Source organism: Artemia franciscana, chromosome 18 (genome assembly GCF_032884065.1).
Source record: "Artemia franciscana chromosome 18, ASM3288406v1, whole genome shotgun sequence".
Lineage (NCBI taxonomy): Eukaryota > Metazoa > Arthropoda > Branchiopoda > Anostraca > Artemiidae > Artemia > Artemia franciscana.
The window spans coordinates 3,505,853-3,518,879 of NC_088880.1; the positions used below are offsets into that span (position 1 = coordinate 3,505,853).

The window sequence follows — 13,027 nt, forward strand, 5'->3', positions numbered from 1 at the left end:
AAACTATCCAAATACTATATCCCCCCTTCTTATAGGCAAATATATAGCCCAAATTATATATTTTCATATATTCTGTCACTTGTATTTATCTTGTCTCGCCCTAAGCTAAAACACAAAAAAATAACCAAAAAAGCAGTTTGTTCTCGAATTTTACACAGTGTAAACCTGGGTGAGTTGCACATATTACACAAGTACCAAATTTCCTTCTCCCTATAGAAATAAAAGAAAAACTCAAATAAAATTCTCCAATTTGGAAAGCCTTATTTTCCAGGGGGGTATTTTCTTGCGGGGTATTATCCTCGGGAGGAGGGATTTTCCACGGGGGATACTCTCCTCGGGGGGTGATTTTTCGTGGAGGTGTTTTCCTCGGGGAGGTATTTTCAGAGGAGGTATTTTCCGGGGGTAATCGCCTAGAACCCCTGTGTTCAATGCATATGAAATGATAAACTTTCAAGAGTTAGACCTTAGGTGATCCAGCATGGGAAGATTGGGATTACAAACTGCTAGCGCCAGTGACAGTGTAGTGCCTGGAAATTTCTTTGGGAAATCGGAATCTTCATAGAAAACTGGATAATTGATCTGATTAAGCTGTGATATTATGTTTGTATTTATGGATTTATTGCCCATCATAAATGTAAAAAAATCCAACACTGACGGAATAATCAATAAAAAAAACATGAAACAAGTTTTGTGTCATTTTTATAGAATTGGTTTTTTTAACAAAGATAGAAAGGGTAAGGTGATTTTCAAATTTTAGGAGATAATTATTTCTTCCAGTTGGTATCCCTTGCAATTTTGACTTAATCTCAGGCATCAGTCTTACAAAGTAAATAAAACTACAATTCAGTCAGTAAAGAACAATTTCAAAGGTGCTTTCAACAGTATCTACTTTCTGTACCTCCCATTTCTTTCTTTTTGTACCGCTGTCATAGGATTAGCAATCCCCATAATACAAAGACAAATGATAATTATTACCAGTCTGAATTACTAAAGAGGCAGCACAAGCAAACGCATCTCTTGCTTATAGAAGCAACTTCGAATGTCTGTTATACTAATAAGTGAAAACAGGGACATGCATTATAAACCCTAGGTTAGCTAACTTAAGCTAACCTAACCCAACCCAACCAAAATACAACATATTAAATATTTAATAGATAATACACCTACAACAGTGTTGTGCCAAGTACTTCTATTTTTACTTAAGTACAAGTATTAAGTACTTCTCTAAAAATATACTTAAGTAATAAGTACTTCTGAAAAAGTACTTCAGTACTTAAGTACTCAAGTACTAATTTTCTATTTACAGTAATTAACACGCAAAACACTTCTTTAATATCTGTTCCCTTTCCAAATAGAAAAGACAAGCAAGATTCTGACGAGAGATCAACCGCTTTTAAGAAAAACCGGCAGTTTTCATGAAAAAAATCAACTGGTTTCACGAAAAGTCAAATTTTACTTCAATTAAGATTTCAAAAAGAAATGAATTTACAAAGAACATTCATTACAGCTTGATCATAAATTAACTTAAATTCTTTCTTACTCCTTTCAACTGCAGAAGCTTTTCAAACGCACCATCTCCGAGCATGTTTCTTTTTGGAGTAAAAATTCCACCGCATACCGAAAAAAGTCATTCTGCAGGTGCAGACAGAGAAATGATACAGTTGTACTTCCTGAAAACTGTCTTTATCCTTGGGTACACTTTGGGCACAGATACCTTTCTGTACTTCAACAAACTTAGCTTCAATTTGCATAGCTAAAGCTTTTCTTCCTAGAACCTTTGCATAAGGTGCAAGATCTGTTATCAGATTTTGGAAGGACGGCTTCTGAAAAGTGTACAGGGGTTGCAGCTCGTCCATAATATATAGTCCAGTACCAAAGAATTCACGTTTGACCGTGTCTGTTTCAACGGTCTTGCAGCAAAGAAATCTCGCCTAACTTTTTTAGAAGGTGAGCTATAATCAGGCAGTATTATCTTCATTATCTTTAGCTTCAGACGACCTCTAAAGTGAGCCTACAAGTTCACTAGGCTCTTTTCTACTTGATTTTCTTTTGTTATTACTGTTCTAGTTCAGCTCAACAAACTTCTGGTAAACAGAAGGATGGGCAAACTCATCTTGAGATGTTGTTTGTGGAAATCTTGTTTTTAGAAATTCGTTGTTGCATCCATGTGACCCTTCAGAATTTTGTTTGGGCAGTTCTTGCATGTGGCAGATATTGCACTATCCTTCTGAATTTTCCCATTTATCACAAAAAACTTTCCGTTCAGCATTTATAGTAGTTCCGCCATGATAGGGTCCTTCTTTGAAATTTCGCGCCGAGCCAGAAGCCGGTGTTCTTAAAGACTAAAATCCATTCATCCACTAATATATAGGCAGTTCAATTCGTCGTATCGTGCTGCATCATGCCGGTATAATTTTTCTGTACCATGAAGAAAGTACTTGAGTACTTAAGTACTTCAATTTTTTACTTAAGTATAAGTATTAAGTATTTTAAGTACTTCTACTTAAGTATTTCCCAACACTGACCTACAACATAGATTTCAACTGATCCTAAGGCACAGACAGAGGTTGGTCTAGCCTATCTTGCGCCCTGGGCAAAATATTGAATAGGCCCCACCCTATACTGTCTCCCAAAAATTCTCAGGCCGAATTTTCACCAAATTTTCATTTATTGACAAAATTTGTGTTTATTGAAACATTCTATTCAATTGAATCTGACTTTTCTTATTTTAGCCTAAGCAAAATTATTAATTATCTCATCCCCATTGATTGCTTCTAATTTTTCCTGTTCTATGGTCTTTTACGCCAAATCAATTAATCACTCCTGGCTTATAGTCGATCTTAGGTAATTAAATATTAATTTAAGTTTACTAAATGACCGCTCATTACCGGCCCTATACACAGTGATCGCTAATAATATTTGATAGGCAACTCGTACGTTTGTGAAGACCCCTTCATCTCCGTATTGCATAAATAGTTATGGCACATCTATAGGTTTCGTTAAGGATGCGTGTCGGTGTTGAATTACTTTTTTTATACCTTGGAGTTCGTTGAATAACTGATCTAAATAGTCGCAATAATTTACTTTTACTGAAAATGGTAATACTTTATTTTCTCGAAATGGTGATGAAGATACGAAAAAAAAAGAAAATTCCTTATTCATTTTGCAAATACTTACTGGCAATTGCACCCACTACTTTATTTTAATAAAAATGAAATTTCAAAAATTACAAAATGATTATAACCGTTAGGTTATTTATTTGAAATTTTGCGCTCTCTGTCCCTCCAAAACTGCCTTTGGGCACAGACACCAATGGTTGTTGGGAACTTTTTGTGGTTGTTGGTTGTTGGGAACAATTGGTTGTTGGGAACAATTGGGTTGTTGAAGACTTATACCTTCCTATTTCTAGTTTATCTAGGATAATAGTTTAGTCACTTGGTTTTCTCAGTACCCTTTAATAACTTGTTTTATTTAATTTTTCTTTAATTCACGCCCAGGTTCTTTTCTTTACTTGTTGATTTCACATGTTTATTTTCATGTTATTAACATGTTTAAACTAGAGACACTATTTTACTAAAGTTGAATAAAACATAAACAATTTTTTGGTTTAAAAATAAACAAAATAGCTATGAAATATATTTAGGTACATAATAACATGAATTGGGTGTAGGGGAGAGGCCAGTAGGATTTTTTCTCTAGCTACCCAAGATTGTTTGCCCCCGCATAGTTAAAAAAAAAAAATATCCTTTGGTACGTTTGTTTAAAATAATTTTTTGTTATTTTCCTTACAAAAATAAAAAAAAAACAACCACAAGATTACCTCTCTGCCAATATTTTCTTTTACTGACGCCACTGTTGGCAGACCAATTATCTCCATCACTTTATTTTTCAGTGTTTGATAGGAATAGGTATAAATATTATATGCCACTATGTTATGTCCATTAACAACTAATAGGATATCATATCCTGATCTGAATCGAGCTGTTTGACCTTGTTTACTGTTAATCCTATTAGAATCTGGAAATAAACCAAAATGTCTTGATTTCCACTGAAAGGATAGGACTTTTTTTGTGCATATTTTTATGAGGCCTATCATTGTAGCTGCCATTGAGGCTGGCATTGTAGCTGCCCTACAATGTTTATGGTCACTTTAAAAGGGTACTCTAACCTTTAATTTCCGTTCTTTTTGCTTATTCATTCCTTTTGAATTTATTTCTACTTTGCGGTGCGAATATTGAATAAAATGAGAATATATTTTTACTAAAATACCGACGGTATGACGGTATTTGCATTCTAGTTGCAAAATACAAATTTCAGGTTTTTTTTAAAGTAGCTTAATTTTGACAAGTTTATTTATTTCAGATAAGAAATATTGGTCATATCTCGTTGTTTGTGCCATTTCATTTTGTATACGGTGTACCGCGGCTGTTTGTTTTATCCCACTTGGCTTACATCATATATTGTGTCATTTTTCAAATTTCAAGAAAACTCTTACCGTGGCTTTACCTATCAGGTGCTTTTTACCATTTTTTTGTATTTCTTAAAATAGTGCTTTAAGACATAGTCTTTCCAACATTCTATTATTTTTGACATAAGTATACTGTACTTGAATGCAGTTGTATTTCGTTACTCACTGTGGCTACTTTCCTGAGAATTACTCTGAATGTCTTTAGTACTAAGAGGAAATTATATAAGAAAGCTCCGAGAGTGAAATTTTGTGTAAAGTCTTTCAAGAAAACTCTTACCGTGGCTTTACCTATCAGGTACTTTTCCGTTTTTGTTTATTTTTTAAAATAGTTGTTTAAGAAATAGTCCTTCCAACATTTTATAATTTTGACATAAGTATACTGTACTTGAATGCAGATATATAGTGTTACTCACTGTGGCTACTTTCCTGAAAGTAGCCACAGTGGAAGGACTACTTTCCTGAAAATTACTCTGAATGTTTATACTATAGTACTGAGCAGGAATTATATCAGAAAGTAGTCCTTCCAACATTTTATAATTTTTTACACAAGTATGCTGTACTTGAATGCAGATATATAGTGTTACTCACTGTGGCTACTTTCCTGAAAGTAGCCACAGTGGAAGGACTACTTTCCTGAAAATTACTCTGAATGTTTATACTATAGTACTGAGCAGGAATTATATCAGAAAGTAGTCCTTCCAACATTTTATAATTTTTTACACAAGTATGCTGTACTTGAATGCAGATATATTGTGTTACTCACTGTGGCTACTTTCCTGAAAGTAGCCACAGTGGAAGGACTACTTTCCTGAAAATTACTCTGTATGTCTATACTATAGTATTAAGCAGAAATTATATCAGAAAGCTCCGAGAGTGAAATTTTGTGTAAAGTCTTTCGTAGTCAGAACTTTTTGCATTCTGGCAGCTTTGAACATCTTTCAAAGATGTTCAGAGAGAGTCGCACTCTCTCAGAAATCATGTACTCCAGGTGGTGGGTGCCAACCGTGGCATAACTCTGCCAAGCATTGTTGGGAGAGTATCAAGCGTTTTGGGGACCGCACCAAGCGTGGCAGTAGATGTGGCGGTTCTAGATGTACACCAGGTGGTAGGGATTCAGGTCTCCCTTGACCAAATCGTAATCAGAAACCTTCTATATATTTCAAATACAGTTATAACGAATTTTAAACACTGAATCGACACAAAAGTTAACCAGGTATCAAGGAGTTTGTGGTGAGAGTGAATTGGCCATTGTAATCGAAATTGTACGAAATGGAATTTTGATAATAATAGGTACATCAAAAGAATTGGCTTTTTATGCTGATTCAAACCATATAATATTCATTAAGTCTTATTCCGTAGGAGGAACTTTCCATTGTGTTTGTGAGGGAAGGGGGTAAGGGAAAAGTTTCCAATGAAGGGGGGGGGGGATTTCCGGCACGATTTTAAAAACGACCAGAAATTACACAAAAAAAAATCCAAATGAAAGTAGGCTAAGGAGAATTTTCCTGGTGGAGCTGTCCACAGGAAATTTTCCGGGGAGAATTTTCAGCGAGAATGGAATTTTCTTGGCGGGTGATTCTACTGGTAAGAAATAGGTTATTATTATTTTTTGGTCTCAGTTATTAATCTAAGAATGAAAATCCGGTCGGCACATCCTCTCCTCACTTAGGGTATTAAGGTAAAACTTTCAGGGTATCGTGAGGGGGGTGTTGAACTGACCAAGAGACAATATAGGCATACTACTACTACTACCACTACTACTGAAACTGCTACTACTAGTACTACTACTTTTACTACTACCACTAATACGAAGGTTAAGAATATTAAGTTAGAATTTTTAGGGACTATTGGGTGGGAAATTTAACTAAATAAAAACACACTGTGCACATTCAGGTTGACAAAAGGGCGCATCAGCCATATATAAAGAATGACTTAAAGTATTAAGTTAAAAATTTTTGGGGGGATGTTAAACCAAATACGAGTCAATATTTGCGTACTATTACTGCTACTTCTACTGCTCTTACTACTACTACTACTGTTGATATTTTTATTAAATTTGTGTTCTTAGTCACAGTAGTAATCGTAGGAGTAGTAATAGTAGCAATGGTGGTTGTATGCACATATTAGCTTTTAATTAGTTAAATATCCCCTTCAACATGTCCTAGAATTTTCAACTGAATATTCTAAGATTTTCCTAAGAAATTTCTTATGTGCTCTTTTGATAGCCTGCATGCATGTTGTGTGTTTTAATTTACTTAAAACTCTCTCTAAAATTCCCAGAAAGTTTCACCCGAATACCATTTGTCTGAGAAGGAGAAGTAATTGTCGTTGTTTCAGTAGTAGTAATAGTTGTAGTAGTAGTTGTAGTAATAGTATTAATAGTAGTAACATGCACTTACTGTTTTGTGGTTAGTTTAACATCCCACTCAACATACCCTGAAAGTTTCAACTCAATATTCTAAGTCGCTCCTGAGATATTTGTGGTACGCCTTTTTTGTTACAAACACAAAGTTTTTTGTTACGCGTTTTTGTGCTACAGACACAAAGAGTGTTTTGATTTAGTTCAATATCCCTAAACATTACCCAAAAGCTTCGCTTTAATACCCTTAGCCTCAGTAGTAGCAATAGTCGCAGCAGTAGCAGTATGTATATAGAGCTTGTGGTTTTCTCTTTTTTAATTTACAGTAAAAAAAAATGAGTTCTGGCCCATAGTAGCCGAAATAAAATGAAATTTTCAATATAAATCGTTATATAGAAGCAGTAAACTCGAGCATATTCTTTACTACTACTAAAACTGAAAATTCATTCCAGAACCTAGCCGCTTCACAGATTATTTATTATTTAATTTGCAACTTTTTATTTATACATATTTCGGTACTTGTGTATTATTCAGAACACACTCAATAAGTGAATTTAGGTTATTTCGTGAAACAAACTACGATGCAGGTACATTTTAATTAAATATTTGGTACTTGTTCATTATTCAATTGATTTAATTCAATTCAGAACACATTCAAGAATTTTGCCGAGAAAATCCGGTTTCATAGCCGCAAAGACAAAACTCATTTAGTTCTCTGTGTTCTGGGTACATAATTCTAAGTTGTAATTTTACAATTTTCTTCATAAAGTATTGTATTTTCACCATATTTTTTTTATTTCATTAGCTTTATCCAAAGTTTGGGCTATATATTTGCACATTAGGGGGGTGGGGTGCATTAGATCAAATACCTAACTTAACCTAACCGAACCACCTCTATATATAAAATATTTAATTAAAATGTACCTGTATCGTAGTTTGTTTCACAAAAGAACCTAACTTCACTTATTGAGTGTGTTCTGAATAATACACAATTATCCATATTTATTTTGTCAATACTTACTTAATATTTTGTTAATTTAGGTCATCAGAGTAATAAATTGTCAATTTATAGCTTCAAGTATAAGAACTTGTACTTTTACTCTTTTTTACCCTTTTTTTTTTTTAGCTTTATTCAACTCTTTTACCCTCCTCCAACCAAGAAAAGAAATTAAAAAAGGAAATTCAAGAAATTAAAAAAAGAAATTAAAGAAATTAAAAGAAATTAGAAAAGTGATATTTATGCTACAATTTCCCTACAAGCATTTTTTTTGCCCATAACTCAAAGACAGCCTACCAAAATTATTCTTACTTTTTACCAAATATGGCCAGACTATTCAAATACAAGATCTTTTCTTTTAAATGTTTCTTTGTCCTGTGGTGGCGCAGTGGGTTTGACCTTAGCTTGGTAATACGGGACCCAGAGATCGAATCATGCTGCAGCAATGCACTGCAGGGCCGACGCAGGGACCTTAGCAGTCAAGAAGCGTCGTTGATCTGATACAATACAAATGTTTCTTTTTTAAGGACTAGAAAAAGTGATATTTATGCTACAATTTCCCTCAAACATTTTTGTTACCCTCAAGTCAAAGACAGTCAACCGAAGTTATTCTTACTAATTACCAAAATGAAGCCAGACTATTCAACTATAAGCTGTTTTTATGTTTTAATCTTTGATCCAAAACTAGGCCAATCATTTTTGTGTGCAAAAATTTTTTAACGAAAATTTTTTTAAAATTATAAAAAATAATAAATATAATTAAATAAATAAATAAAAAATAAATAAAAAAATTAAATTAAATAAAAATTAAATTAAATTAAATAAATAAAATTAAATAAATAAAAAATTAAATTATAAAAATAATAAAAAAAAAAATTTAACCTTTTTTAACGAAATGTATCACCTTTTTGTCCAAATGGGTATTGAAATGTCTTAGAAGAATATAATTACAATTGATAGGCTGTAATAGGCCTAAGATTTCATTCAAGTATTCTTAAAATCTTTTAGGTTGTATCTATAATTTCAAGAAACTCATTTTTTTTTCTAGTTTGTTCATATTCGCTGGATTCGTCGCCCTTGACTCTTATTACACAGGTGAACTTTGTGTTTCTTCTTATAACTTTTTCAAGGTCAACATTTGGGAACAAGGGTCTACCATTTTTGGAACTGAAGCCTTTAGCTTTTACTTCACATCTACTCTCCCAAAGGTCTTTCTCACAACGCTCCCACTTTTTGCATGTTGGATTGTTGCAATTTGGACTTCTTTCTACCAGCCAAGAGGAAAACATGAACTAAGAATCATGTCGGCAATATTGATTCTGAATATCCTTGTCACAAGGTAAAGAAAATATTTTATTATTTTTTATTTGAAGATAAGAGAGAAACATATTTCAGAACTTCAAATTTATTGACATACTAGCTGACCCCTGCCACGTATTGCTGTGGCGCGCTAGTGTCGGCTAGTTTTTTCTTTTTTTTTTAGTTTTTTTCTTTTTTCAAGTTTTTTCTTTTTTTTAGTTTTTTTCTTTTTTATTTATTTTTTTCTTTTTTTTAGTTTTTTCGTTTTTAGTTTTTTCTTTTTTTTTTTTTTTTTCTTTTTATTAGTTTTTTTTTAGTACAGACTGACAGACGGACAGACAGACAGTATATGTTTATATATTGGCATATATGATCGCCTCAAAATCCTATCTGACATCGCACCTCTGAGGAATTTTCCAGACACTTTTTGTTACGCCGTTCTCAAAAAGAGGGTCAAAAAGAGGGTATAAGGTAGATCAAGGGGATCAAAGTGTGATTTAACCCACTTTGCCCTGGTGATCTTCTGTTTGCTCAGCAAATGATTTTTAGGAATTAATTCAGAGCTTGGAAGATGTCAGATATGGCCTATATGTGTAACAGCAGCAATGCGCCATTGTAAAGCCTGACCATTCAGGTATAGCCCTAATTATTGTGTATTATTTTCGCTTAAACTCTAGGATCAAAGTGGGCCACAAGCTTTTTGGTGCCCACGAAAAGGCTTGCGAAGAAAACAGTTAGTTCTGCCTTATGTCCAAGGTACTAATGGTTGTGAAAATGAAAATTAAATTTCATTATTTAAAACGTAGGCTAAACTGGAAATTAACGCAATTAGTTGTACCTTTAAAATTAGGACAATTCAGGAATTAAGTTTTTGATTAAAGAAACCTTCATGTGTTCTTATTTAGTTTTTGGTAGCACTGGAGACTAAAAAAAAGGGGGGGGGGTGAAAAACACGCATAAGCCAAATGACAACAAACAGCTTAAGAAGGTGTCTCTTGAAGGCGGGTCGCTTGTCTTTGATAATCCAAAGATAGTTCCAAAAATAATATAATGTTTTATAGGCTAAATGTAACTATGTAACTATCACAAGTAACTACCATCATGTAAATTTAGCTGTCTTTATATAAAAATAGTAAGTAAATATGCTTTTTGTTGATGTAACTACCTCAGGAACTGTCAGGATGCATTCCTATTTGAAAAAAAATATATAGATATTGAAAAAAAAAAAACTGGTCGCAAAATTGAATAAAGCAACCTCAAGTGACAAAACAAAGATTATATATGGCTGCAAAATTGGATAAAGAAAGAAAAAAAAACTGGCAGCAAAATTGAATAAAGCAACATCAAGTGACAAAACGAAGATTATGTAAATACATAATAGAACCGAATAAAATATAAGAAATAGATTAAGCAAATCCAGCTAATTTTTAGGGGCTGTACTGCAAATCTCAGTTTTGGGCTGCCATCTATATCTAAAATACTAATTGTAAAGGGTTTTACTCATTCTAGGTTTCATTTTAGTTTGTTGTTTGGTGCTATAAATTGCACAAACAATGCTTAGCTGTGTCACAGTTTTTTAGTTCTTTAGAAGGACATTAGAACTTTCAATTTCTCTACTTGGGAGTCTTTTCTTGATATTTTCCTAGCTAACGTTTAAGTCAGTCTAAAGAGTGTTTTAATACAGACCCTGAATAATATTAAAGGGTCTAGTCAACCTAAAATTTCAAAAATGAAATTTTGGTCTTTGGTTATTGCAGTATTTATCCACGGTTTTCTGTTCTTTTTTCTTTTTTGGACAACCTTTATGGGGCAACAAGAATTATTAAGTGGTGACCTACTTTCCCGTAAAATTTTGATCAATTTTACCCAGTTTAGCTACCCAATTAGGTGTATACCCAGCTTAGGTATTTCAGGGTAATAAGTTGTAAGAATAAAATGAAATACTGGAATTAGATTAATCAGTCACTTCTGGTAGGGGGGGGGGGGAGACTGGGTGAGTATTTGCAATTTTGGGCTGTCGTCTATATCCAAGATGCTAACCCTTAAGTGTTTTCTTTGTTACAATTTTAGCTTAAATCCACACAAAGAAGATCGCTTTTTGATGCCAATTATACCCCTGGCACTTCTAATTGCAGCAGTTGGAGCAGTTGAAACGTACGATTATTTGAAGAAGAATTACCGAAGGAAAGTTCAGAGATTGTAAGTTTGCCTCGTGGAATTCTAAACGGGAAGCGTAATATTGGTGGGATGTAGTAATCACGAAAATTTATAAAACATGATTTTATAACTCATTCTTTACTTTTTCTCATTCCACATTCCACTCTCTCATTCCACATTCTCATTTTTTCTCGTTCCACTCATTTCTTTACTTTTTCGCTGAAAACGTCTTTTTTAGTACTTTCATGGGAAATGACAGCAAAATCTCCACTCTAGATTTTGAAAATTCCCCTAAGCTTTCATAAATTATCACCACTGATTGCATGCAACTAGAAGCCAAACTCATAAGACTAGGAAATCGGTTGAACCCATTGAGATGAGATGCGAACGTCATCTAGCTGCTTACTTGGTTTGCGCAGACATGTAGGATTGTCTAACGCCACTGAGGAACGCTATGATGCTTACGTCCTTGTTTCTTAGGATGTTTTAATCAAGTGGTTTATCTCTGATAATTTACTGGTACTATGCGCTAACTTACTATGCTTTACTGGTATTTTGTGACTAATTTTTTTCAACTTTTTCTTTATTCAACTTAAAAATACAAAAATATTGTTATGTCCTAACAGAGATTTTTTATATACGTTTTTATAGGATTTTTGATAGATTGGTCCATTCTGTTTTCTCACTTCATATTTGGTTCTCAGTATACGTTTAAGTTTTGTCCTCTCCCAAGATTCATCAAGTCCTCTATTCTCACTTTTACGAATTGCTAGAATGTGTTTTCATATCAAACATAACTAACAGATCAAAACATATCAAACATAACAGTTCTAGCAGAGAGCATTTGCCACTTAAACTCCTCTACTCAACATTTTCGATTGATTAGTCCAATCTGTTTTCTCACGTCATATTTGGTTCTCAGTATACGTTTAAGTTTTGTCCTCTCCCAAGATTCATCAAGTCCTCTATTCTCACTTTTACGAATTGCTAGAATGTGTTTTCATATCAAACATAACTAACAGATCAAAACATATCAAACATAACTAACATATCAAACATAACAGTCCTAGCAGAGAGCATTTGCCACTTAAACTCTTCTACTCAACATTTTTGATTGATTGGTCCAATCTGTTTTCCCACGTCATATTTAGTTCTCAGTATACGCTTAAGTTTTGTCCTCTCCCAAGATTCATTAAGTCCTCTATTCTCACTTTCACGAATTGCTACAATGTGTTTTCATATCAAACATAACTAACAGATCAAAACATATCAAACATAACTAACATATCAAACATAACAGTCCTAGCATAGAGCATTTGCCACTGAAACTCCTCTACTCAACATTTTCGATTGATTAGTCCAATCTGTTTTCCCACGTCATATTTGGTTTTCAGAATAGGTTTAAGTTTTGTCCTCTCCCAAGATTCACTAAGTCCTCTTTTCTCACTTTTACGAATTGCTAGAATGTGTTTTCATATCAAACATGATATATTCTTATATATCATGGATGTGCCACAAGAATGCCACAAGAATGTGGCATATTCTTGATGTTTTAAAGAGCCAGTATTTTACTTTTTGTTCTCTTTAGAAATGCATGCCTTAATAAGTGTATGATCTGTTTCTAAAAAAAGAAAAATAATAATAATTAAGAGGCTTGAAACACGCCAAGAAATGTAAACCCACCAGTTTCTTCTCTTGTCAGTTGCCCATACTCTTTTAACTAAACCAGGGCCTCAAATCCATTGCT

At 33.4% G+C, this 13,027-nt stretch overlaps 1 protein-coding gene across 1 annotated transcript in view; it reads left to right on the top strand.

Moving 5' to 3' along the window:
- Positions 1-13,027, top strand: part of LOC136038509 (GPI mannosyltransferase 3-like) — a 31,163-nt gene that overhangs the window by 13,523 nt on the left and 4,613 nt on the right. The window contains exons 4-6 of the mRNA XM_065721603.1: positions 4,363-4,513; positions 8,873-9,163; positions 11,194-11,322. Of these exons, the coding sequence (XP_065577675.1) occupies positions 4,363-4,513; positions 8,873-9,163; positions 11,194-11,322 (571 nt within the window). The remainder of the gene's footprint in view (positions 1-4,362; positions 4,514-8,872; positions 9,164-11,193; positions 11,323-13,027) is intronic.